Source organism: Anopheles ziemanni, chromosome 2, assembly GCF_943734765.1.
Source record: "Anopheles ziemanni chromosome 2, idAnoZiCoDA_A2_x.2, whole genome shotgun sequence".
In the NCBI taxonomy this organism is placed as follows: Eukaryota; Metazoa; Arthropoda; class Insecta; order Diptera; family Culicidae; genus Anopheles; species Anopheles ziemanni.
In genome coordinates, this window is record NC_080705.1 from 35,022,526 (window position 1) to 35,047,341 (window position 24,816).

At 46.1% G+C, this 24,816-nt stretch overlaps 7 protein-coding genes across 8 annotated transcripts in view; 4 read left to right on the forward strand and 3 right to left on the reverse strand.

Annotated features, from left to right (window-relative positions):
- The first annotated feature begins 1,016 nt into the window (after positions 1 to 1,016).
- LOC131283025 (tubulin beta chain-like) lies at positions 1,017 to 2,354 on the forward strand. Its single transcript, XM_058312583.1, has one exon. It carries the CDS (start codon positions 1,017 to 1,019, stop codon positions 2,352 to 2,354), a length of 1,338 nt encoding a protein of 445 aa, XP_058168566.1.
- Positions 2,355 to 2,607: 253 nt separating this feature from the next.
- On the forward strand, positions 2,608 to 4,002 carry LOC131283000 (uncharacterized). Its single transcript, XM_058312559.1, has 2 exons — positions 2,608 to 3,299; positions 3,370 to 4,002. The coding sequence occupies exons 1-2, from the start codon at positions 2,656 to 2,658 to the stop codon at positions 3,848 to 3,850; spliced, it is 1,125 nt and encodes a 374-aa protein (XP_058168542.1). The 5' UTR covers positions 2,608 to 2,655; the 3' UTR covers positions 3,851 to 4,002.
- A 26-nt stretch (positions 4,003 to 4,028) lies between these two features.
- LOC131283001 (elongator complex protein 3) lies at positions 4,029 to 5,887 on the reverse strand. Its single transcript, XM_058312560.1, has 3 exons — positions 5,782 to 5,887; positions 5,478 to 5,719; positions 4,029 to 5,415 (listed from the first exon to the last, which is right to left on the reverse strand). The coding sequence occupies exons 1-3, from the start codon at positions 5,801 to 5,803 to the stop codon at positions 4,030 to 4,032; spliced, it is 1,650 nt and encodes a 549-aa protein (XP_058168543.1). The 5' UTR covers positions 5,804 to 5,887; the 3' UTR covers position 4,029.
- Positions 5,888 to 7,130: 1,243 nt separating this feature from the next.
- Positions 7,131 to 7,605, reverse strand: LOC131282009 (thyrostimulin alpha-2 subunit). The gene is made up of 2 exons (XM_058311391.1): positions 7,488 to 7,605; positions 7,131 to 7,402 (listed from the first exon to the last, which is right to left on the reverse strand). Exons 1-2 carry the CDS (start codon positions 7,579 to 7,581, stop codon positions 7,131 to 7,133), a joined length of 366 nt encoding a protein of 121 aa, XP_058167374.1. The 5' UTR covers positions 7,582 to 7,605.
- A 1,662-nt stretch (positions 7,606 to 9,267) lies between these two features.
- Positions 9,268 to 9,845, forward strand: LOC131282008 (thyrostimulin beta-5 subunit). Its single transcript, XM_058311390.1, has 2 exons — positions 9,268 to 9,663; positions 9,735 to 9,845. Exons 1-2 carry the CDS (start codon positions 9,268 to 9,270, stop codon positions 9,843 to 9,845), a joined length of 507 nt encoding a protein of 168 aa, XP_058167373.1.
- A 139-nt stretch (positions 9,846 to 9,984) lies between these two features.
- LOC131282007 (serine/arginine-rich splicing factor 7) lies at positions 9,985 to 14,546 on the reverse strand. Of its 2 annotated transcripts, none has more exons than XM_058311388.1 (3): positions 14,292 to 14,546; positions 13,688 to 14,091; positions 9,985 to 11,527 (listed from the first exon to the last, which is right to left on the reverse strand). In XM_058311388.1, the coding sequence occupies exons 1-3, from the start codon at positions 14,292 to 14,294 to the stop codon at positions 11,245 to 11,247; spliced, it is 690 nt and encodes a 229-aa protein (XP_058167371.1). In that variant the 5' UTR covers positions 14,295 to 14,546; the 3' UTR covers positions 9,985 to 11,244. The 2 variants fall into 2 exon arrangements, with proteins under 2 accessions (XP_058167371.1, XP_058167372.1); XM_058311389.1 differs by having other exon boundaries at positions 13,688 to 14,220.
- Positions 14,547 to 18,570: 4,024 nt separating this feature from the next.
- Positions 18,571 to 24,816, forward strand: part of LOC131281533 (cGMP-dependent 3',5'-cyclic phosphodiesterase-like) — a 48,456-nt gene continuing 42,210 nt past the window's right edge. The window contains exons 1-2 of the mRNA XM_058310871.1: positions 18,571 to 18,888; positions 20,391 to 20,507. Of these exons, the coding sequence (XP_058166854.1) occupies positions 18,571 to 18,888; positions 20,391 to 20,507 (435 nt within the window). The remainder of the gene's footprint in view (positions 18,889 to 20,390; positions 20,508 to 24,816) is intronic.

Consider the following 24,816-nt stretch of genomic DNA (forward strand, 5'->3'; position numbering starts at 1 on the left):
GGGAAAATATGGCGAAAAGCGAATCCAAGTTGTTTAACAAAATAATTAGTATTGTATAAATTGTATAAAAAAGTAATAAAAAAGGAAACTAAGAAATACAGTTAAAGAAAGGCATCCCAACCAAGAATATTAAAGTTTCAAAATGGCATTAGAAATGGGAAGGAGTACAGCGAGAAATTGAATCGATCCAACTTGTCAAAGATAACATAAGAACAATCAGTGACAAAACAAATCAATTTGCGATGAGAGCAAACGATGTGTTACAAAACAATATGTGAAAATAATAAAAAATCCCAATGAAATATCTTTAACGTAATTTATGAAAGAAACATTTGTTTCCTCAAAATTAAGATTTTTGAACAAAAAAAAACCCACAGAACTACATACCTCAATTCTTTGCACGAGTTTGAAATGGGAATCCTTTATAATCGGGTTTCTAGTGTTTTTTTTTCGATCATAATGGCATAATCGTTAGTAGTTATCGAAGCACCTAGAAGCTCTGTGCCGTTGAAACTGCTGTTGCCTAAAATGTGAATCAATGGAACTAAATTGTGTTGTATTGAATCGTTTGTGTCCTGTTCTGCGCGTAGCCATTCGTACTTCACCAAATTTATCTAAACCATTACCGTCGCTATTATTTAATCGTTTGCTCTTTGCTTGACTAAAAGAGGTTGATTGTACAAAAGTAATAGGGGTTACCATAACTACCAACTGGTGCCTGTTTAGCTTTCACTTGTGGGTACAATATGATGTGATTCAGCATAGATATATACTTTTTGTGAGTGTTAGCAATCATAGCACTCATTGAAAGAATTACATGTTGGCCTTCGAGATGCATTTCAATTCATTTCTTTTCGAAGCTCCCAAGAGTTTGGTCGCTAGTTTGACGAAACAATCCGGTTTGTCAGATATTTACACAGCTAAGACAGAAGAGACTTGGTAAGTAGATTAGTTCCAAATCATTTAAATTAGATTAAACAGGGAACACAATTTTGATTTCTATATAGTTTGGAAAGATGCGCGAAATAGTTCACCTTCAGGCCGGCCAATGTGGTAACCAGATTGGGGCCAAGTTTTGGGAAGTGATTTCCAACGAGCATGGCATAGATCCTTGCGGACAATCTATTGGAGATACGGACATGCAGTTGGAGAGAATTAACGTGTACTATAACGAGGCGTCTTCCGGAAAATATGTCCCGCGCGCCATACTGATTGATCTCGAGCCCGGAACGATGGATTCCGTACGTGCTAGTCCATATGGGCAACTGTTCCGTCCAGACAACTTTGCGTTCGGTCAGTCCGGCGCCGGGAACAACTGGGCTAAAGGACATTATACCGAGGGAGCCGAGCTGGTCGACTCCGTGTTGGATATCGTTCGCAAGGAGGCCGAAGGTTGCGATTGTCTGCAAGGTTTCCAGCTAACTCACTCGCTGGGCGGAGGAACCGGATCCGGAATGGGAACGCTCCTCATCTCTAAGATCCGCGAGGAATATCCGGACCGTATAATGAATACATTTTCGGTCGTCCCGTCGCCGAAGGTTTCCGATACTGTCGTGGAGCCATACAATGCCACGTTGAGTGTTCATCAGCTGATTGAAAATACGGATGAAACTTACTGCATCGATAACGAGGCTCTCTACGATATCTGCTTCAGAACGCTGAAGCTGACCACACCAACGTACGGCGATTTGAACCATCTGGTCTCGGCCACTATGTCCGGCGTCACGACTTGTCTTCGTTTTCCCGGCCAGCTGAACGCTGACCTACGTAAGCTGGCTGTTAACATGGTGCCGTTTCCTAGATTGCACTTTTTTATGACCGGATTTGCCCCGCTCACCTCCCGCGGTGCTCAGCAGTATCGCGCACTTACCGTCCCTGAACTAACTCAGCAAATGTTCGACGCTAAGAATATGATGGCGGCGTGCGATCCTCGTCATGGTCGTTATCTCACCGTGGCTGCTATTTTCCGGGGCCGCATGTCGATGAGGGAAGTTGATGAACAAATGGCCAACGTGCAAAACAAGAACAGTAGCTACTTCGTCGAGTGGATCCCGAACAACGTTAAAACGGCCGTTTGCGATATTCCGCCAAGGGGCTTGAAGATGTCGTCTACTTTCATTGGAAACTCTACGGCAATACAAGAGATTTTCAAACGCATCACCGAACAGTTTACGGCCATGTTTCGACGCAAAGCATTTTTGCACTGGTACACTGGCGAGGGAATGGACGAGATGGAGTTTACGGAGGCGGAAAGTAACATGAACGATCTTGTGTCCGAGTATCAGCAGTATCAGGAAGCTACCGCTGATGAAGAAGGGGAGTTCGACGAGGAGGAAGAAGCCGCAGAGGATTAACATATTGGTGTCTGTTTAACTTTAGAATTTATCACTCATGAAATCCGAAAAATTATGTGTCTGTCAAAAGGTCAATAATAAAGAGAAACGATATTAAATGATGGACTGTTTTAGATAATTAATTATCTTTATTTATTTAATTAAAAAATATAACTGACAGCGGAAAATAAGCAAAAATTGAAGCTGTCATCATTGCAGTTCGTGTATACGGCGCTTCACGAAACAAAAGCTGTCATCGTTTCAATTCCAAAAATTTAGTTTGCTTGCATTTAAAGGACAAAGCAAAGCTATTCCAACAAAAATGGACGTCGACCAGCAGCCGCTGGTGGAACAAATCCGCAACCAAAAGCGTAACGAGCTTAAGTTGGATCAGAAATCGCACCGGAAGAAGGAGCTCGACCGAAATCGTGCAGGACTGGGCGAGTTGCACCATTCGATTGGTGTCATCGAACACATTCCCGAGCAGGAAATCAAAGCATTGGCCGGTCGCATCAAACGGCGGAAGCGCTGCGAGCCGCTCGATCTCGTACGTCTAAGCTTCGGCTTCCAACAAAGTCGGGAAAATATCTCCCACTTTATACGTATTACTGGTGCCATCAACGTGATCGTGAAGGAGCTGACGGGAAACGACTACAACTTGCAACTGCTAGCCGCGGAATGTTTGTGCAATCTGTCGCTCGGGGATGATGTTTGCTGCGAAAAAATAGCCAGTTTCTCTGGTGCGTATCTGATTGCACTTTCGGAAAACCTCAACTTCCGGCCACTGCAGCAAACATGCCTCTGGACGCTGCAAAACATCGTCGGATCCAGTCCGAAGGGCACGAAGGTGCTCTTTTCTCAGGGACTAGTGGTGGTTATGATCCGTCTCTTGGCTTCTGTGACGGAACAGGAAGCTGCAGACGATATTATTCTAACGCTCGAACTTGCCCTTAACTACGAGCAGGAGTAAGTTTACACCTCCCTGTTCACAATACCGGAAATGCTAATCTATGTTCAATCTTTTCCCCCCCGACAGGAACGAAGCTACACTGGCACGGATCATTAAATGTTTTGTCGGGAGAGTACTTCATCCCAGTAGCCTACGGCTTCTGCACAAATGCTACAATCTCATGCCGACCGATCAACTGCTTCATGAATCTTCCGTCGATATTATCCACAGCTGCCTCAACTTTCTGTCCAGCGTCACGGGCACGCATCTGCAGCCACAAGCAGCCCCCATTCTGCTCTCCATCCGCATTCTCGCCCATCACGTTGTGACGAGTCAGCAGTACGTAGAGGAAATCTTTCGCCATCTAGTACAGCAACAGCAGCAGGCGGTGAAGTTTTCCGTGCTCTTCAACGGTTGTGCGGCGGAAGAAATGCTTCCGGTATGCAAGGAACTGCTTTGGTTTCTAGGGCAGCTGCATGCCGACAGTTCCAGCAATGAAGGGATGAGGATTTACCTTTCTTATGACAATTTCATTGAGCACCTTTCCGTGCCGAGGGCTTTGTTGTAAAAGCATTTTTCATACGGTACTCGAGGTGATCTTCATGTAAATAGAGCTCACGTGTAGGGATTAAGGGTTATTTATCGGATTGTTGTACAAGAGAATACACGTAACAGTTCCTTTTTGGAATTATAATATACCTTTACATACTCTTTAACGAAGCGTTTGTTACATTCATCATGTCACCTTTATATCAATGACTTGGACATGTACGGTCCATCGAGCTCGTAACCCATTTTACGATAGTAGTTCCTCGTTCCAACCCCGGATATAACTGCGAGCTTTTTACTACCATGCTCATCCCTTGCAATTCGTTCTGCTTCCTCCATTAGCAACATACCGAAGCCTTGATGCTGAAACTTAGTAGGATCGCGCGCATTCACCGGTACCACGGAACCGTAAACGTGTAGCTCGCGTACAATAGAACAATTGTCTATCAGCTCCGGGCGGAACGTTTCCGGTGAGCATTTGCGCAACCGAAGGAGGCCAACGAGAATGTCCTGCTTTGGATCTTCGTAAGACAGGAACGTTTCCCAGCCACCATTTGCCACGTAGTCCCGACGGATTAGCTCGATTTCGTACGGACGCACCTTGTTGTGTATTTCTTGTATTCCCACCTCGCGCGTTCGAACATCCCGGCAGTCCGTACCGAGGTCCTTCATGCGTGCCAGCGCCAGCTCGCGTAGATTTCCATGTTCAACGCCGGAAGTAACCAGTGGCATCGGGATATCACGCTGCACCCGGTACACTCGCGTCCAGGGAGGCACAAGGGCGAGGATTTTCGCAACCAAATCTACCAACGTCGACGGTGGGTAGCTCTTGTATCGGCCCGTCTTCCACAGCTCGTATAGTCCGGTCCCACGGATGACCAGTGTCGGGTATATTTTCAAACCGTCTGCCCGAAAATCTGGATTTTCGAAGAACTCAATAAACTGGTCTATGTCCCGCTCGATGTCAACGTTCGGCAGGTCAGGCATCATGTGCGAAACAACCTTGAATCCGGCATCCTTCGACATCTGAAAGCTTTCACAGGTTGCCTTGACCGTATGGCCCCGGTTGGTGTCTCTTGCTACGTCCTCGTAAACCGACTGAACGCCTATCTCAAGTCGTGTGCAACCGTACGAAAGCAGATCCGAGAGGTGCCGCTTGAGACAATAGTCGGGACGTGTTTCGATCGTGATGCCGATGCACTTGGTGTGAGATTTTTCCGAATATTTCACCGCTTCGGCTACGCTCGAACTGCTGTGCCCGGACAGTGCGTCGTGCAGGTTCCGGATGAAAAAATCCCGATAGTCCTCCGGCAGGCACATAAACGTTCCACCCATCACAATAAATTCCACCTTGTCCACAGAATGGCCCAGCTGTTTCAACTGCTCAACTCTATGGCGCGTCTGCAAAAAGGGATGATAGCGAGCGCGGATGGCACGCATCGACGTTGGCTCATAACCGGTGTAACTTTGCGTGGAGTACTCGAAATCACTATCCGGCCCACCCGGGCAGTACACGCAAATGTTTCCCGTCATGTTTATGTGCGGGCAACGGTGCGGTTTGCACATCACAGCAACCACAGCAATCTAAAGGTGGAACAAATAATAACATACAATCGTGTTCAAACGTATCAACCCAGCTTACTTACACCACTGGCCGTACGAATAGGTTTCGCACGAAGTTTCGGAAGAAGGACTGATTTAGCGTCATGCGGCACGGCTGCAATGATGTCCACCAGCCGAGGTGCAGATTCCAGGCCATAGTTTGACGAGATGCGTGTTTTGAGCCGATTCAAATTCACATCCTTGCCCTCCTTGTGCGCTTTCAGGAGTTCCTGAATGATTTCACCGACGACTATCAGCATTCGCTCGTCCCGGCTCAACCCAACTCCTGCAAACACAAACAAACCACAATAAAATCGTTGTCGTTCATATTCCTCATGTAATACTAACCTAATGGTTTCTTTTTCGTCATATTAGCCTGAGAAATTACACACTCCGATGCAGAAAACTTGAAGAATTGTTCAATACGCCGCAATGTTTGCGAAAACACACATTTCTTGACTTGACAATGCCCCGTCAACATGTGAGGCATTGACAGCTGAAACGTCAAAACTGCCCAGCCAGCAATATCTGTCAAAAACATAGGCGAGGGCGAGTAGAAGGAAAATCCCCGCCGCAAGCGGACTGTCGATGTTTGAATGTGTGCATGGGACGGCGATGAATTCAGTGCAAGAGGAGCTTTCGATATGGGTATTACACGAGACGCCATATTTGCCCACCTTTGCGTTGTGAATAATTTCAATTTTAAATATGTGATTTAGTGTTCTTTTCGTGATCAGTAGTGTTATATATGTGAAACAGATGAAATAATGATAAAACAGCCGCGTTTGCTGTTTGTGTTTTGGAAGGCAGCTGCCGGTAGCTGTTCTTTGGCGCTGTGCTGTCCCGGATGATTCTCAACCGCTGCAGCCGATAGAGAATGCATCGTCTGTACCACATATCCCAGCATTCTGGCGCTGTGCTGAGCAAGAGGCCTCTCAACAGATGCAGCCAAGAAGTCATACCCCGAATCTTCCCGGCATTCTGACGCTAAGCTGATCCGGACGCAGAGCGGTACAGTCGATGGAAAAGGCATCTCCCGGATTTTACACGGAGACAGGATGGACATCTTAAGTGTAAACGTATTGTTACCGTAACGAATAGTAATATTGTAATTGTAATTGTTGTTATTTGAAATTCAATGTATATTTATTGAAATAAACGAATATGTGGATTGAAATTATGAATTTATTATTGACATAAATTGAATAATAATAAAATAAAAAAATGGCTGCCTCTACTGCTTATGTGTGCGTGAAGCAGGTGTTTACATGTGTGCGTGCACCCATCGGCTTGGATTGACGGTCTTTCGTGCTTCCGTTAGACCCGATTGCGGACCGTTACCAAAAATTGACAGATATTGCTGGCTGGGTGGTGATTACATTGTTTTTGAAATTTGAATTATACGTTCATATTTAATAAATGCTCATTTTACATATTTCAGGACATGGTTTTATTCTTTTCAGTTTGAAATTTTTGGTTCATTAAAGCATATCGTAGGGAATAACTACATATTTTGTACACTATTGACGGTTTGCACGATCAACACGACTATCTCACATGGCTCCCAAACAAATGGCTCAGAGGTAAATAAACGGATGCATTGTCGGGACCTCAATTAGGCACCATCACTGAATCCCCATGCAAAGTTAGAATAGAACGCCTAGCTGATGGTCTGGCTGCGCCGCCCATCGTCATCCTTAGTCCTTTTTGCAGTGATAGCAGGAACAGTTGGTGGCCGATTTAAAGGTAAGATTCCTTATGCCATTCACGCACAGTACTCGCACCCGCACATCCTCCGTTTCCATTATGTTACAGCATTGGCCCACCGACGTAACCGGCTGTGGAGGTTTGTGGCCAACGATAGCGAACGGCGCCGATGGTACGGCGAACGACTCGCAGAACCCTCGACAGGCATTGGTGGTAATCGTGAACTCGACACAGTCCGGAATGCTTATCTTACGCGTGTGTCCTGCGGGCGATGGATAAAAATGGACTAACTGTATTGAACCAACCGACACTTCACGTTGAAGAAGGCGATGGAGCACAGTACTCACCAACTTTATGGCATCCCGGTTTTTGCCACGTCTCCCGGGCCCTCGCGAGCATAATCGCACACAATATCACTGTCACCAGACGAAGCCATGACATTTTTCCAGCCAAACGGTCCTCGAACGTGACCACGGGAGCAAGTCAAATTTAAACAGTATTTAAGGCGTCACCCTTGTTCAACAACACAACGTATAGGAAATCCCTTCTTGCTGGTAATGTTTTCTTGCTGTACTTAACACCTTGGGCTTAATATCACCATCATGCGTAGCAGAAGCAGTAGCACGGCAGCTGTAAAGCGGCAGCGCTTGTTCCGGGATGCTTCCGATTGCTAACTGACCGATCCAACACTGATGCTTCCGGTGACCGGAATCGACCGTTTTATAGGGGGCAACGTTTAGCAGCCAACACGTTGAGACCATGCGCAGAGTGAAGCCTCGTGGGTTCTTCTTGCTGGTCCGGTACATACATTTGCCCAACAAGTGGTTCGATCATGCGACGGAAATTCAAAGGATAAAATAATGTGGAAATCATTATAATCTGGCGCAAAAATTAACTTATGACGTCGAACAATATAAAGCCATTTTTAGGGCAGTGGGAATATAGAAGAAATAGACATTTGATCAGTTTTATGTTCTTTAAAACTGTCTGTCTATATTCACAAGTGTCTTCGTGTCTCGAAGTTTAACAGATATATTTTACACAGCATTGAAACACGCTTAGTACGTTCTAAAGTAAGCTTTCTACGCCAAAGACGAGTACGGTTTAAAGCAACGATTACAGTGCTAAACGTTGGATAAAATAGCTTTTGCTTTCATGACAAGGTAGCTTTGATCAATTATTTATGAAATTGGATTGATTTTGGCCAGTTTCATATCAAATCAACAATTGAAACAGTTATCGAGCAATGCGAAAATCCCAAAGGTTTGACGAAATCGACTGCTGTTTGTTTTTTTGTGTTCCGTTCCTCAACATGTTTTTACGTAGCCTTTTTGAAGATGAAATACCAACTTCCAAGACGTGTCCACCGTGGGGTGGACATTTCCCATGGGAGATGACTTTGTGTGATTTTATTTCTCGCTCCACAAAAACGGACCAGGCGACGGGTGTTGTATTTTTGTCTCGATTGCTGTCCAGCAGTACTGCCGCGCAATAGTACGACAAAAGTGCGTCTTTGTCGTTACGATGTTGTCCATTAAATTTCAATAATTCTCAACTTCGGCCATTTCGCTTGACTGGCAATCCGATTACATTTGCATTTGTTCCGTTGTTCGGGGCCCGGTTGAGTTCCGCTGTAGCACTAGGAGCCCCTATCGAGTCAGCTGTTTCAAGTGCTGCCTTCTACGCTACGTGCGATGGCTTAATCTCCACAGGCAGGCACAAAAAGGACTCGTGGTTTTTATTTCTTGGAAGCGTGGACTAGAAAATCAACCCCCTAATGGTACACCCACACACTAGGATGAATGAGTGGTCACTTTGCCATCGAAAGCGGATTGCATGCGTGAACGTTGCGCATGTCCGAGGCATGAAGCTATCCTCCTCAGTGACTCCGCGGATGTGTATAAAACCGATGGCTTCGGTTGATTAAAACCTCATCCACTCGAAACCGTCGAAGGTGATAGGAGTGATGCTGCAACCGTCGGGTTCGGTGCCGTTTTTTGTGACCTGCTGCTCGAAATAAGCCCTAGGATTACATTCCCTGACCTTCAGTGTGAAGAAAAGTTCCCCCTCGGTTAACCTCGTTTACAGAATTCTTTAGTTAACGTTTGAATTCCTTCCTTCGAAACGATGGCCGGTAAAGCGTCCGGCCGCCTGCTAGTTTCAGCCATCTGTATGATCCTCACACTTGGCGGTGGATCGGCGGCCGATTCCGACTCGGAGCTTGCGAACCGCCCGAAGGATGTCTACCTTGGATGCCACAAGCGCCTGTTCACCTACCGCGTGTCGCAAACGGACAGCAAGGGGCGCGAGTGTTGGGACCACGTGAGCGTACTTTCCTGCTGGGGTCGCTGTGATTCGAACGAAATATCTGACTGGCGCTTCCCGTACAAACGCTCGCACCATCCGGTGTGCGTCCACGCTGGGCGTACGAAAGCGGTCGCCCTGCTACGCCACTGCCATCCGGATGCGGACCTTGTGGCGCGACAGTACGAGTATATGGAACCGAAATCGTGCAACTGTCAGGTAAAATTCGGGATGAAAGCTGGCTCCTCCGCCGTCTCTGGACGCTGAACCAAACTCCCTTCTGCTTTCAGACCTGCTCCAGCACGGACACCAGCTGCGAAGGACCGAAGCAACTGAACACGGAAGCGGTGACGAAAATTTTCCAAATCGACGACGAAGATACGGAACCGGAATATCCGTAGGCGCTGCAGCTCGCTGGCACTGCCCGATAACGCCGGACCAACCCAAAAAACCCCAATGGTAGCCATTCAACGACACTCGTGCCTAAAAGGAGGGCAAGCATGCATATCTGTATGTACTTGAACGTTACGTTAAAATTAGTGGAGTGTACGAAATAAACTTTATTTTTATGCCACGAAAACAGGACAAGGTTAATTACCCGGATTTGAAAATGTATTTGGCATCCGGCTTGAATTCCGAAAGTAGGATATTTTTAGCGAATAATTCACCGGCTAGGTACGTACTTCGAGACTTGTATCGTTTTAATTTTTATTCACATACACATTTCCTTGCTTAACACTTATCTAACTCGCCACACGACACGAACAAAAAGTACAGATTGTAATTAGAAACCGTAAACACAAAATTGTACATAGCGTTCTTTGATACAAAAAAAAATTCATATTTTGAGATAATAGTGTGCCTTTGCTTTGCGAAAGTCCAAAAGCTCTCGCCTGTTTTTTTTTTCTTTTTCGGGGAGATCCGAGTCTAGTAGTGTCTTGTCGTCCGGCTCTATTGTGAGGTTTTCAAAAAAAAAAGAAACAAAAACGGTGGTCAAACCATGGTTAAATGCTACTACTTTCACTGCACACACACAAAGTCCTTTCTCGCTGAATAAAATAAAATGCTTCTTCTGCTTCTTCGCCGCTAAGGTTTCGGTGCATTCGTTTTACTCTAAACGTTCAGTTCACCGAGATGCACGTCGTCGATTAAACTACCAAAAACTAAAAAAAAAACCGGGCGGCTTCGACGCGGTGTGTCGACCAGGACCCGAGAATACTACATTGTGAAACTGTGTGTGTTTGACCACTCGTCATGCTTTCTTCTATGCTGCTGTTGTTCGGTATCGTTGCGTTGTTAGAACTACCGTTTATGGTGCAGCATAAGGATAAGACTCTGGTGGTCTAATAGCAGAACGCCTCTATATCGTTTGTAGGAAAGGTTACGCCATTTAGTTTGCTTAGGAGATGTTTAACAGTGTGTGTTCGAACCTACCGGTTCACCACACACGTTCCGCTCCTATTGTTTTGTTTTACTATAAATTATAAGCCCTGTCTGTTCTGTTTTGTTGGTTACACACCCCCGTTAGGCGGCCTTTCTAAGCCTAAAGGAGGGCCTTTTAAGCCTCGGTGGTCTGCGTCTGAGTGTGTTTGTGTATTTCTCTATTGGTCCTACCAAAAAAAAACCCCTCTCCCTTCCTTTCCTGAAACTCCCCCATTACAGGAGGAGAAGACGTTAGGCGAGTCACGGTGTGTTCTAGTATTCTAGAGAGATGTAGCCAAGCAAGATACATGATGATATTCTCCATCGGACGCATCAACCCCTTCCTCCTCTCGTCGTCTTCCGTGTATCCGCTGCACCCTAGTCGTGGTCACCGTTGCGATGGCGTGAGTGCGATCGGGACACCGAGCGGGACGGTGAGCGGGACACGGACCGTTTCGCCGAACGGGAGCGACTTCTCGATGGGGGGCTGCGCGAGGTACGGCGGGGCGATTTGCTCACATCCCGGCTCACCGAGCGGGCGGCCTGAGTGCTCCGCTTGGGCGTTCCCTTCGAGCGCGAACGGCGGTCACGGCTGCGGGAACGGCTGTAGCTACGCGAACGGGTACGTAGCTCGCGCGAGCGCGATCGTGGGCTGCGAGACCTAGTGGTGGGGAAGGGCGGAATGGATCGGAAATCACGTACACAGGCACGTAACGTAGCGTAGAAAAAGGGGACGAGAAGGAAAGAAAAACAATGTGAAAACAAACGAACGGAAAAGAAAACAACACATTAGATAAGGCAATCGATAACACGTGTAATGGTCCTACAGAACAAAACTAATTAGTTCCAATAGTGTAAGGTGGTTTTGTTTTTTTCCCAGCTATCGGGTCCGCGTCAATTTGAACGATCTTTACAACCATGCAACACAAACAGCGATCGCAAGAACAGGATTTTCCATAGCATTTTACAATAACGTTCAACAATTTTCGCTTGAAGTTAGTTTTCGTGCTCGGGCCTATTTGCAATGGCCACCACTCCCTACCCATCGCGTGGGAAAGCGGGGAGCATGAAAAACAAACCCGTCATCATATACGTTATTTACAATAAATTCTCTCCCGATCACCGCCACCCTTGTCGTCGTTCCCTTGCCACAACCAAAGGAACAGATTGTTTGGTGGAGCGGGGGATGAGGGAACTGATAAAACATTTCATCGCTCTAAACTTGATGCTTTCGAAGACAGGAAACATTTATCGGTTTTCTTAGCAAAACAAAAATCGCATTCCTCAGCAGCTGCAGTCGGTTCTTTCTTCTTTCCCTCTAGTCTTCTTAATGCGGCCACCGCTCGCATATGATATCTCGCAACCCGTGGCGTGGTGCGGAAAAAAAACACGAACAAACGGAGAAAAATTGTTGGTTGGAAAAATGGTTAAAATTGGGATAGCTTAACTAACGGAAACACTCACGCGGTTCGCTTGCAGAATTAAGGAGATGCTCTAGAAGCTCTAGTTGTTTAGTGGAAGAGAGGTTTGTGTAGAGCAGTGGTGCGCAGAAACACAGGGAGGTTCTCTTCCCCCTGCTTGCCGAAAACAGACCGCAGTACAGCACCAGGGACACCCTCACCTCAACTCCCATCTCCCCTTGGTAGGGGGCGAAGGGGCAAAGGGGAAAGACTTCTCCTGAGGTTGCAGTGCGTGTGTGTGTGTTCCGGGCGGAGGAAAACCGGGCCGAAGCGAAGTTCCGGAGCACAATCGCCTCTTTCTCTCGATGGCTTCGCCGAGCTGCGTGCCGCCGGGGTTGGGAAATTGGGTTTTGGAAGAGCGCTTCGTCGCTTGCACACGCAGACCTTTAATAAATGTAGCGACGCACGACGTTGCACGACGAACAACTACGCTGAAGGAGTTCTAGACGACTCTGTGCGAAGGGGGGCGCCGCTGCGACCGTCTTCTACCACCGACCCCCCTCCCACCCAACACACACACCAGACGAGGAGGTTGGTGGTGGCAGCAGAGCCAGAGATGCTTGACGAAACCTCCGATCGGATCTGGAGCGGGTGTCACCAAACCCGCGGATCGTATGTCTGAGTGTGTGTGTGTGAGACTTTGTGGCAAACCAATTGCCACGCGTTGGTAAAGGACGCTTGGTTGGTTTTGTTTGCCATCTTCCATGCCAGTTCCATGCCGCCGCCGCGCTGCCGCTTCTACGACGGTCTACTACTACGGACGGAGTGGAGTTACGGAGCCGCGGGACCCGCCGAGCAGGCCTCCGGTTTCTCGTAGCCGTTTCGCATCCACGGGAAAGGTGTGTGTTGACGACTCGGTCGATCGATAGGATCGTTCTTTGCTTTTGTCTAGGCTGCCGAGACGAATTGGGCCCCCGTCATATCATATCGGGAGCGAGAAGAATACTCCGGAGAAGGAGGCTAGGAGAAGAGGTTGCCAAAGTGATCGAGCATGCTTCGATCGAAGTGTTCCAATGCGCTCATCAAATAACGCAGATTATCCATTTGAGCAGGGCTCGACGATGCTGACCGTCGTCGGCGGCCTTCGGTGGCTTCGCTGTTACTGTACCAGTTCGAAAGCTACTGTTGAAAGGTGAAGTGGTAAGGTTGGAAGTTTTTCTTTTTTTTTTGCTCGTAGGGGACAGGGAAAGAGAGAGAGAGAGATTTGTTCCTTTTGGTGTGAAGGAAGGATAAAGCTTATGGAGGTGCAGGAACGAATGTGTTTAGGGTTCCGCGGACAGTATCCGCGCAGGTTGGGCAGTAAAATAGAAAGAGACACACCAAACAAACGGTTCTACCCGTTTGGTAGACTTGCTACCTACCTTTTGCGTCCTCGGCGACCCGAACGGGCACAATCGCGAGCAAAGTGGCCACGTCCGCCACACTCGTAGCACCGATCGTCCGACTGGAATCGGCCACCTTTACCGCCGCGCGGTGGTCCACCGCGTCCGCCACCTCCACCACCGCGTCCACCACGACCGGTAGAGAGCTCTACCCGGGCTCGCCGGCCGGAAATCGTACGCCCATCTAGCCCGCGTACTGCATCCTCCGCATCGCGCGCATCCTCAAACTCGACGAAGGCGAAACCGGGCGGATTGCGGGCAACCCACACGTTCCGCAGCGGTCCATAGTACCCGAACGCTTCCTCGATGTCCTGTTTGCTAGCGTTGTTACCTAACTCACCGACGTACACTTTGGCGTCATGCGGATGGCGAGACATCTTTGACTGGTTTTTTTTTTGTTCCCGCCGTGCGGTTTTTCCAACGGAGCGTGAACGTGTATGTGTGTGTATGTATGTGTGTACGTATGGCGTGCGTGTGATCGGTAGAGAATTATCAGTAAACAACCGTGTTTACTAAATGAAAACATTAATAACACGAAACAAACGTATCAAATTCGTCAAAAGTGGATCGATAGAACACTTACCATACTTTGTTGTAGCCGCAAGATGAAAAAACACTCCGCTGACGCTACGCTTTCCTCCGGAGCTGCTGTCGGATCGATGCCACACTTCAAGTACTCAAAATGTACGTTTTCCTGCACAGAACCAGTTCGATCTCAATTACGACTTCCTTGCAGCACTGAATAGTGCAAGAAGGGTCGCTTTTTGGCTATCAGTAGCACTTTTTTCCACGCACTCGGAATGTGTGTTCTGAAATTGCAAATGTCGCTGTTCTTTCCGCAGGAACGCACGAAAAAGCCGCGCTGACGGATTCTGTAGTAGTGTTGGGAGCATCGGATATTCGGAAGATTCGAAGATGCGCTCCCGTCCCGGATTCAATCGGATTGGATCGCATTTGACAGACACGTTTCAAATTTGTTCGAACCCATTCGATTTTGTGGCTCATTTGTGGCTCAATTCAATGCGATTAAATTTTACTCTATTTTATCGGATTCTGACTCTTTACAATTGCGACTAAATTCGTTTCCAATGATACTCGATTTTAGTCAACCGGATTGAGTCCCAATGATTCGAATTCCTGTAGGGATTGAAAGGATGGCAAAGCAGCTTATATACACCTTGGTTATACTTTTTAATACACCTTGTAGGTTACGCTATGCTCGCACATGTCGGGGTATTGGAAGAATAAATTCCCAATTAGTTCTTTATTACTTTATGCAAATACTACAGTATTCTCCTTAGGATTGCCCACTATAGTGAGCATCCATCTTTCGCTCGCTGCGTGATATGAATTCCTAAAAGGCCGAATAGGTGTGAACTCGGTTTTCTTTGAATGTGTGTATAAACCTTGAAATTATTTGAAAAGTTAAACTGTTGACATCGAATCTTGGCGGCGATTTAAAGAATGTTTTAAAATCCTTCGTGTCTAATCTATGGAGTAATTTGATGCTATTTGAGATGAAATTGTATTTTATGGGTAATTGTTTTATCTGAGATGTTGTTAAAAACCAAACAGAATATCTTACACGCTTTCCAGACTGCACCGTCGCGTAACGCGACGTCGCCTGACAGGCGCTGAACTCCATGCAAAAAAAATCTAGCGCGATTCGCGCGACATCGCGCAAGGTTTTTTTTATATGGAGTTCAGCTCCTGTCAGGCGACGTCGCGCTGTAGTGTGGACCCCGAGTTACTCGGGGTCCACAATGCAGCGCGACGTCCCGTTTCAAAAGTAGCCCAGTTTCGGCAGAACAATCGCGCAAGCCAAGCGCGACAGAGGTAGGAGAGTATGTGGAAATATGTATCACATTGGGGCGCAAACTCGGCTAACATTTTTTATTGAATTTTGAGGTAGTAATGCATCGTATTTGTTTAGCTACGTATTTTATGCACCCTGAGTGAGTTTGGCGCTTCCACATTTGAAATTCACTGAGAAAACAAACTTAAACAGACAACGACGATATTTTGGCCCGCCGTAGGAAGTATATATTTCCACATCATCTCCTACTTGTTGAAGAGCAGTTTGTTTACGTTTCGGCACCCGAAAAAACTTTGGTAAAAATATCAATTATAACGGAGTTTGATAACTGAATTACATTTGTGAAGCCTAGAAATAAGTAGTACAACGCAAAATCCGATGTTTCGTGAAGAATATTGCTCGTTTTGTTCGCGTTTGTGAATCGGTTTGTTTACGTTTTATCCAGCTGTCGGTTTGTTTTCGTTTCGAATTGACATTTGACAAGAGCTATCGCGACGTCGCGTTTTTCGATGTTTCTACACTAGCGCGATTTGTGCGAAATTTTTTTTGTATAGAGTTCGGCCGCCTGTCAGGCGACGTCGCGTTTCGTGACGGGACGTCGCGCTGTAGTGTGGACCCCGAGTTACAAAAGTTTTCTCGGGCTCCACTGACACGCCCGGTGAAAACGCTTCCAACATTTGACAAATCGAAATCATAAGGGGTGCGCACACACAATGCGCGCGTTCTTCGGGCTCAACGGACGCGGACACGACGAAAGCAGATTAGATTTTTTTGCAATCCTACAGGAAGCAAGATAAATTTAGGATGTTTAAGCATACCACCTTACGAATACAGTACATCCCTAAGTGACCATCTATGATTTTTCTTTAATTGTTAAATCACGAAGGAAAGTTAATCATTTTGGTTGCTGTTTTCTCATGACGAACTACGAACAATTTTGGACGAAAGTTCTACACGTCATGCAATGCTCATTTTTTAACATCTTGAATTCCTTCTACACGGCTTATCGTGCATATATTGTCAATTTTTGTCAAAACCGCTTACTAGGTGTAACGGTCCTACACCCTGATCCGTGAAGCAGCCACAAACCATGATATACGAACTATGCCGACGGATAGGCAGCACAAATCGTGGGTCATAAAGCTTGTTCTGGTGCCGCCTCACATATGTACATACGGTGACAATCTATGGGCAGTATTTTTTTCTACGTACTATAACCAGCGCTGCATTGGGCTTCAAGAAACGTAAACTATGTCTTGTGTAAATCTGTTTTCCAAAATGGTTCCAACACACCACGTGGCCATTGTATGTTTCGCATTGTATGTTATGTTTCGAATTAAGTGTACGAATGGACGATTACAAGTTTTCCATATACCGTCAGATAAAACATCAACTTTCCAAGGCAGGAGGCCACTAGGGGATCCAGTATTTGGTGACGTATAACAAGAAACAATTATAATACACATTTATTTTCTACTCTTCCAACAGTAACATACATTTCTGCCAGCAGCGAGAGTGACAGTTCCGAAAAAACACACAACGTACAAAATATTTTGTTATACTGTCATACTTACGGCAGGCAGTGGGAAACACGAAGTGTGCTGACACCGGCCCGAACATTTCCGAGCGAAGTTTTTTCACTGCACACACCGCGTGCAAGTCGTAGCGCTCGTAACGACAGTCGCGAGTTTACTTCCGACCGGCGTGGTACGTTCTCTTCGCCGTTGATGGTTTGGAACATGCTTCCGACTTTCGTTCACGGCGCCTCCATGCCGACCAACAGCAGAAACAAGCATCATCCGCGTGGTCATTGCCATAGTTCGCTTCGCCGGCGACGCACCATTCACTAGGTGCGACCGTGACCGTGAAGTACGCGGCGGTGTCGGTAGATTCCTTCCCGCAGGAAGAAAAGTAAGAGCCCCTACTTAGTGCCACGTGTGTTTATCGCTGCCGCACCGGCGACGGTGGAATCCTTACCGATGAGTCCCGAAATAAATTCGAAAGCAAAAGCAACAGCAAGCCACCGGCCAGATTGCGTGTGCAGTGAAGTGTGTTGTGTGTAAGCAAAGCATGGAATGAGCGACACGAAGGATAAAATAAAACCAAAAAAGTCCCTAGGGGGCAAATTTATCACCGTTTCTTACTTTACGGTCCCCGCGTATCTACCTCGGTCGGGATGCAGTGGTTATATAAATTGATTGAACAACGATCAATTACCTTGTTTGCGGTTGTTTATTTGTATCTTGCCTGTTTATCGTTAAAATCGTATCATCAACCGGTAGCTTTTATTTCTTGAAAAATGCCTTTTACCGTCAGTTATCTTTTATTGTGGTTATTATAATGATATTTTGTTGTTCCATTTAATTCCATGCATTTACGAGCGATCATTTTGGTCGTTATTGCCAGTAGCTTTTAAATTTTGAAAAATAAAAATAAAATAACCTGAAGAGGGAATTGATACTGCTGGAAGTTGGTAGATATCTCTAATATGTTTGATAGAATATTTTCACCGCAAACAGAAAAACGCGCGCAATATTTCTTTACGCCATGCTCGCTCATACGGTTGCGGCGAAGTAACGCTTTCGCAACGGCTGTCAACAGCGAAGGATAAAAGAAAACAAAAACAAATTATCGCCACCGGCCACGATTGCCGGCATTCACCTGGTGGTTGCCCCGATCCTGTAGTGTTTAGAATATTGTCGTCGACAAACATAAGATCATCTCAATCTAGCCCGTTGTACAACCACCCGAAGTGTGTTATCATACGAGTTGTGTTTTCTTCTTTTTTTTTTAATGTGCTTTACGATAGTCGTGTGACAACTTTATCCCGGCGTGCATGATTGTAAAAAAGGTAAAAAGTGTTATCCTAACTGAAATCGTTGCGTCGTTCAAGTGAAAACAACCGCCACAGTAGGCGTTTAAAGTGTGTGTAAAAGAGTAAAAAAACGCGAAAAAGAATTCAAGAGCAAAAAGCTTACCGCTTCGAGTGGTGCACAAAGTGAAAGATAGCGCAGGCGAATCTAAATTGATAAACAAACAGACGAAAATGTCGTACAACGCGGATGATTGTCCCGATAGCGCATCCTCGCCGATGGGGGAAGCAACCGGCGACGGCGTGACGACGATGGCGACGGCGGAGTTAAATTGCGCGACGCCTACTTCGCCCGGGATGACACGACAAAATGCCATCATCGGGGACGGCGGCGGCGAGTCCATCGACGGCGACGCCGGATACGCGGAAACAACGGCGGCCGGTCCGCTGGCCGGCTACGAGCCATGCGATCCGCTAATTATCTTGAATCTATTTCAATCCCTGTCCGCCACCACCAACTCGCTGGAGCTGCAGATGAAAATCAATCTTCATGTAAGTTCATCCGCCGTCCAACGGTGGCCGGTGACCACAGCCCCTCCGATGAAACGTAACCCGATTCATCGGCCGACCCTGAGACACGGGACGATACCCCATATGCTCCGCAAACGGTAGCGAAAGTTCCCCCCGCTTGGCTTCCAATCGAATACGCAATGATCTTCACGGTGATGAAAGTTGATCTACCGCCGGGGAGGGCGAAGGAAGGGTAAGGCCGGTTGCAGTGGGTTGTCGTCAATGGGTCGATTGTGTTCCGGTTCCCGGCTTCGGTATCGCAGCGAAGCAAATCTAATTAACTTTGATCAGATTCTGAACCGAGAAGCGTTGATTGGGCACGCGGGCATCGATAGGACCACTGTTTTGCCTGTCCTCGCTTGGCGTGAAGGTTCCCTACCCCCGGTGGCCATAACGAAACCTTGGGGGTCCGATGGTGGTCCGTAATTTGATAGATACAGATTCTGGACGGGTCCTTGAGTTTGCTGATTCGATATAAATTAACGGGAAACGAAAGCAAAACAAAAAAAACGGGAGTGATATGATCGAGTTTAAGGAGCTGATCGAAAAAGAACGGAGCCCATTTTCTTATCGGTACAATGTTCGAAACGTTGCGAAACATTTAAATCGATTTGATTTATATAATAGCGTAAATTTTCAGCAATTTATCGCTCCAAAATCGCGTTTGCCGCGTGGCATCAATTTCCCACATAAGCGTTCCGTTTTATTACCGACGCACATGTCATCACGAAAGTACGCAATATTTTAAACACAACATGGCTCGCACTACTCTCCCCAATATCGCAATAAAATATTTGTTTCGTACACGCCGGATCGCGACTGCAAGGCATGTTTATGATGTCACGGAACACGTTTCGCTAATGGCGCCTCGGTTAGCTTTTTTTCTTCTCTTCTTCTCGTGTCCATCACCCCAACTCCCTAAATGACATCGTTAGCAACCCAAGGCCAAAAAAAACAAGATGATCACTTGCCCCAAAACTCGTGCCTAAGCTGATATTGCGAAACATTACTGTGATAGGCAGCGAAGTTGATGAAGTGCTGATGCAAACGCCTCACCCCAATAAAAACAACAAAAAACACTAACGTTATCCGGAAGGGGAGAGACGCGAATAGCGAGTGTCACGCGAATTTCAAGCATGTAATGCGCATCACCATCGAAATTAAGGGTGCCATAAAAAATAGCGACGACCCACGGATAGGGCGATAGAGAGAAGGAAAACGTTGAAGGTTTGCACATTAATCAAACCGGAACTGCGCCGGTCCAACGTCCTTTCGGGGTAGGGGTTAGATAAGAGGTGTGATCCTTTGCACGGAACTTCCATCCTTTCACTTGTGACCCTAATGAGTGTCACTTGTCTCCACAATACGAAAAACAAAGGGGAATACAAGGACTTATTTGAGTACTCTCCAGCGATTTGACGATTTGTTTTTAATCCTTTTAATCGACCGAAGCATTTTCTTGTACCGCTTGTCTGTCTCCACAGCTGAAGGCCCTCACGAGATCTCCGTACGTTTTTCTGGTGCCAATTCTCCACTCCAGCGAGGAAGGTCTCATACAGGTCATTAACGATAACGTGCTCGAGAAGGAGATTCGCTTTTCGGTAAGTACTTTTTTGCGGTGTATTTAAAAAAGACTCGTTTATTATTCTTCTTCAATCGTTTTATTAGCTCACTCGTTCTTCGATCGAGGATCGCTTTGGTGGCCTGGTGAATCGTACCCAACCGTCGAAATATCCCGTTCGATCGATCTCCAGCCGGCAGACGACGAAATTGGGACGACTTTAAACGCTCTGCTTGCCGTTTCCTTTCGCGTTCCCCATTTTTTTGCGACTGCGATTTCTTACGGGTTGCGCTCGTCTCGCGAACCCCCGCGGGAACTGACATTGACGTCGCAATTTACGTCACACAACCCGCCGCCACCGTCTTACCAACCCGGCAAAAGGCCCCGGCCGATCGTTATCTCAGACTCGGCTCGTGCGAGACCAACCGTCGCGCTTCTTCTACTCGCTTCTCTCCAAAGGCATGTCTCCCCGTGACCGCCCCGCCGTATCGCGAGTAAATACCACAATGCGAATGTGTTGCGCTGCTCCCCCAGTTTCTTTGTCGTTGTTGTTCCCTTGCCCGCCCGCAAACCGTTTACCTTTTTTTTGTGCCGTGTCTCAATGATATTGTCATTAAACGACGGCCGAGGTTTTCGTTTTGTGATTTTGGCAAGTCTGCAGGGTGGCCAGACAGGACGAGCGATCGGGAAGCACATTATTCGCGCGGTCAGATTGACGGCTCGCGTTGATGCGGTCTCCACTTCAGAGTGGCACAAAGAGTTGTTGTGGCGGGACCAACGATGGGGAAGATTGATTGTTGGCGAAGTGATCGGTCGGTGAGACACCGCAAAATTGGCCCCGTGCAAAATAACGGACCGTTAGCACCAATCCAAGGAAAGGCTTCCGGTTGTATTTTTACCATTTTACATGAGGAGTCAGTTTTCTGTTCGTTTCTTGCATACACAGATGTTTACAAAATATCCAACTAGTTTAGGTCCGAAGGTCAACACGCTGCCTTTCTTATATCTAAACGTTTAGGGACCTTTTACGATAGGTAGATGTTTCGTTCCACCACTCGGATTTACTGTACAAATGTTGTTTATAAACTTTAGTGCTGCAAATATGTTTTGTATATTATGCTATCTAACAGTACAGTTCATATTTTACCTTTCCCTGTAAAAATGGTGACATCTTACATGCCTCTGAGGTCGTTGTTGGGTTCGGCCTAATTTGATAGTAATAGCTGGGGGCAGGAACATACAACTGCAAAACAAAACAAACCACTATGTCTACGGCGTGATGCAATTTGCCCGGAATGGTGCACGATGGTGTTTCGCCACAGTTCCCTCCGCCTTGGAGAGGAAAATGAGGGGGATAAATGTAATTTTCTCGTAGCGCGCTACGTGCAATTTGTGTTCTTCACACCGCTCCGTGCCGTTTACCCGTGCTGCTGTTTCTTCCGATTGGAATCCCGGCGGTTCTGCGGAGGACACGGAAGACGCCGACGGTCAACACAATCCAGCGCAATTACTTTTCCAATCAATTCCTATTTGGCTGGATGGGTGGAGGATTTTTCTCGGTGTGAACAAATCGTTTCACCTAATGTGCAGCCATTTATAACAGGGCATGTGTGTGAGTGTGGTAATCGTGCTGGAGGAAGTTGCTCTTCTTCTACCGTCCACCATATGGGCATGGATTCCAATGTTGGGTTATGGGCTTTTAATCAGCATGCGATGGGTGAAAATGAAAGTGAATCCTCTTCGCCCTCAGAATAAGTTAGGCTGTAGAGCATCTACAGTCTATTTTGTATTGATGGAAAATCGAATTTATTTGGATAAGCTTTCCGTTAGATCAAATGATGATTGATCAAAATATGAATTCTCTTATCAATGGCCCAGCTTGACCAAAAGATAAATAGATCTTCTTGGGGTAATACGCACTCCTTAAGGAAAACTATTGAGTTTTCAATTACCTTTGCAAGTGATTGTCGATTTTATCAATTCATTTGGTTCATTAAGGTACAAACAAGTAACCTGTTGAATTTCAGTTTTTGTGGTTAAACAATATATGAATTTTCCAATTTCTCAAAAGCTCATTTTTTATCTTTTTCTGGTTGAGACAAAATGTACCTGTGCTGGGGTAAAATGCACCATCATAACGGAGCAGTACGCACCTAAATAGTGAGGCAAAATGCAAATGCCTTACTCAAATAACCAAATAGGGATAAGTTAATAAGTTTAAAAATTTTCTGTGATTTGAATGCTTTTATTTCATCATCTTAATTTTGAAGGATAATAATTCGTTTTAGTTTGTTTACAAACTGAAGCAGTTTTCCTCGACCAATGGGTGCATTATGCCCCTGTCCATAGTTGTATGATTTAAATTATTAATTAATTAAAATACGAGTAAATCTGCATACCGAGATTTTTATATGTAGTTTGTAGCTCTGATTCTAATTCAAAGAACTATGTAACCCTGTAAAAACCTATACTTTTGTACTATTTTTTTCTTAGTATGGTTGGAAATATTATATCAGAACATGACCGAACTGGTGATGTTCTTGTTTTGTTCTTATTTCGCGTTTCTGTCGATGTAGAGCTATTAATTGCACAGAGTGACCATATTTTAGCTCACACTTGCAGGATGACTACTAGCGACCAAAACGCGTTTTTCATAAGAAATTCTAAACGGTACATTTTGCTTCAGAGGTGCATATTACCCCAGCCATGCCTATTGAATTTTATCACATGTTATGCTAAGATATTAATTACCTCCAAAGTTTCTTCGAATTGTTCTACTTAACTGGTCGAGATAGCATGAAAATTAAAATTAACATTCCCCAATTTATGATGCAGAGAAGTGCACACTAATTAGTTCTTATGACCGTTGGGCATTTGAGTAGCATTTCCGGGTAAAGTGCTTCATTGTGACGACGATTGATTTCCCTCAGGGGTACCGTTTTATTAGCCTCCATCATTGCCATTAAATAGCGCTAGATTTCCCAATGCGCCAGCATTCCGGGTCGAGTTCCAATTCTGCATCCCCGTAGTAAGACGTTATGTCTTCCTCCTCCCCCGCTTTGGCTAATCCTCGCCCCGGTCGGTTACGGTTTGACCTTAAAGAAGGCCACCCTCGCAGGACACGACTTCCCGTGTGTAATCCCGTTTGCTCACGGAACACGCTCCCTAATTCCCCGCCTCACTGGAGCATCATTCGGCTAATCGTTGGCCTAATAAGTTAGTTTCATTTACTTTCGCCACGCCAACGAACGCTCGGGCTACGAAACCGAGACCAGCCTGACGAGCTCTGTAATCCGTTTGGCCAGTACCAAAGGCAACTTTATTGGACCAACGATGAATAGCTAAATCCACCGTTGAGTGCCGCTGGATAGCACCACTCGGATTGTAATACCAGCGTGGGGCAAGCTTGCGCTTCATAAATAGTGTTTGTGCAGAAATATCCCATTCACCGAACGGTTGATGGTTTGAACACTGTCCATTCCACTTTCTTCTCGAACATTTGCTCACGGGAACCGGCAGGAAGTCTTGCGGAGTTCGGATCCTTCCTCGGGGAAGCGCCCTGAATGCAAAGAAGTATCATCCTCCTCGATGCCAAAGGCGCGGGGTTGTGTGATTTTGACCCATTTTCTTTCCGGAACGGTTTACTTAACCAGGCCGAGCATTGGATTACGTCAAAGACCGAACGGATGGGAGATTGCCAGCATGCTCGTGCACGATGGCAAGGGTACGCCGTAAAGCCTTCTGCGTAGATAACAGATAGGAAGCTACACAACGCCCCAAGGCTACCGCGTTTGCTTATCTAGCCCGAAGATTCTGGCTATCGAACTGGGGGTTGGGGAGTATTCTTTTACGTCGTTTTCCTGGGTGGAAATAAATCCATCTTTCGGTAACTCGAAATGTGGAACAGTTTTCGATAAAACCAAAAATAATATTGTAGGAAATGAATACAGAAAACAATATTAAAATATTAATGGAAATAAGGTTGAACTTTTGTTTACAATTGCATCAAATTTAAAGTGGATTTCTCTCTTGCTCTTCGACGGTTTAAGGGTTCAACATCAAAATAAAAGTTCTTATTTTTGTTGTTGACAAAATTTGACGTATTATGTAACATAATACCTACTGCCTTCCGACATTCTACTAGAAATAAGGTTGGGCCAATTTAACTCGCCGAATGAATAACACAGTATCAGTGTCTAGTTTTGCCTCCTGCCCGCCTTCCTTTCTTCCCCCCAAAAGGTCGACCCTTTTCCGTCCCTTGCAGGTTTGAAGGAGAAGGAAACTCTCTGCACGTCGTTCGCGATAAAAAAGATAAAAAAAGGCATTTTTCCAAGCCCCACCGCCACCGG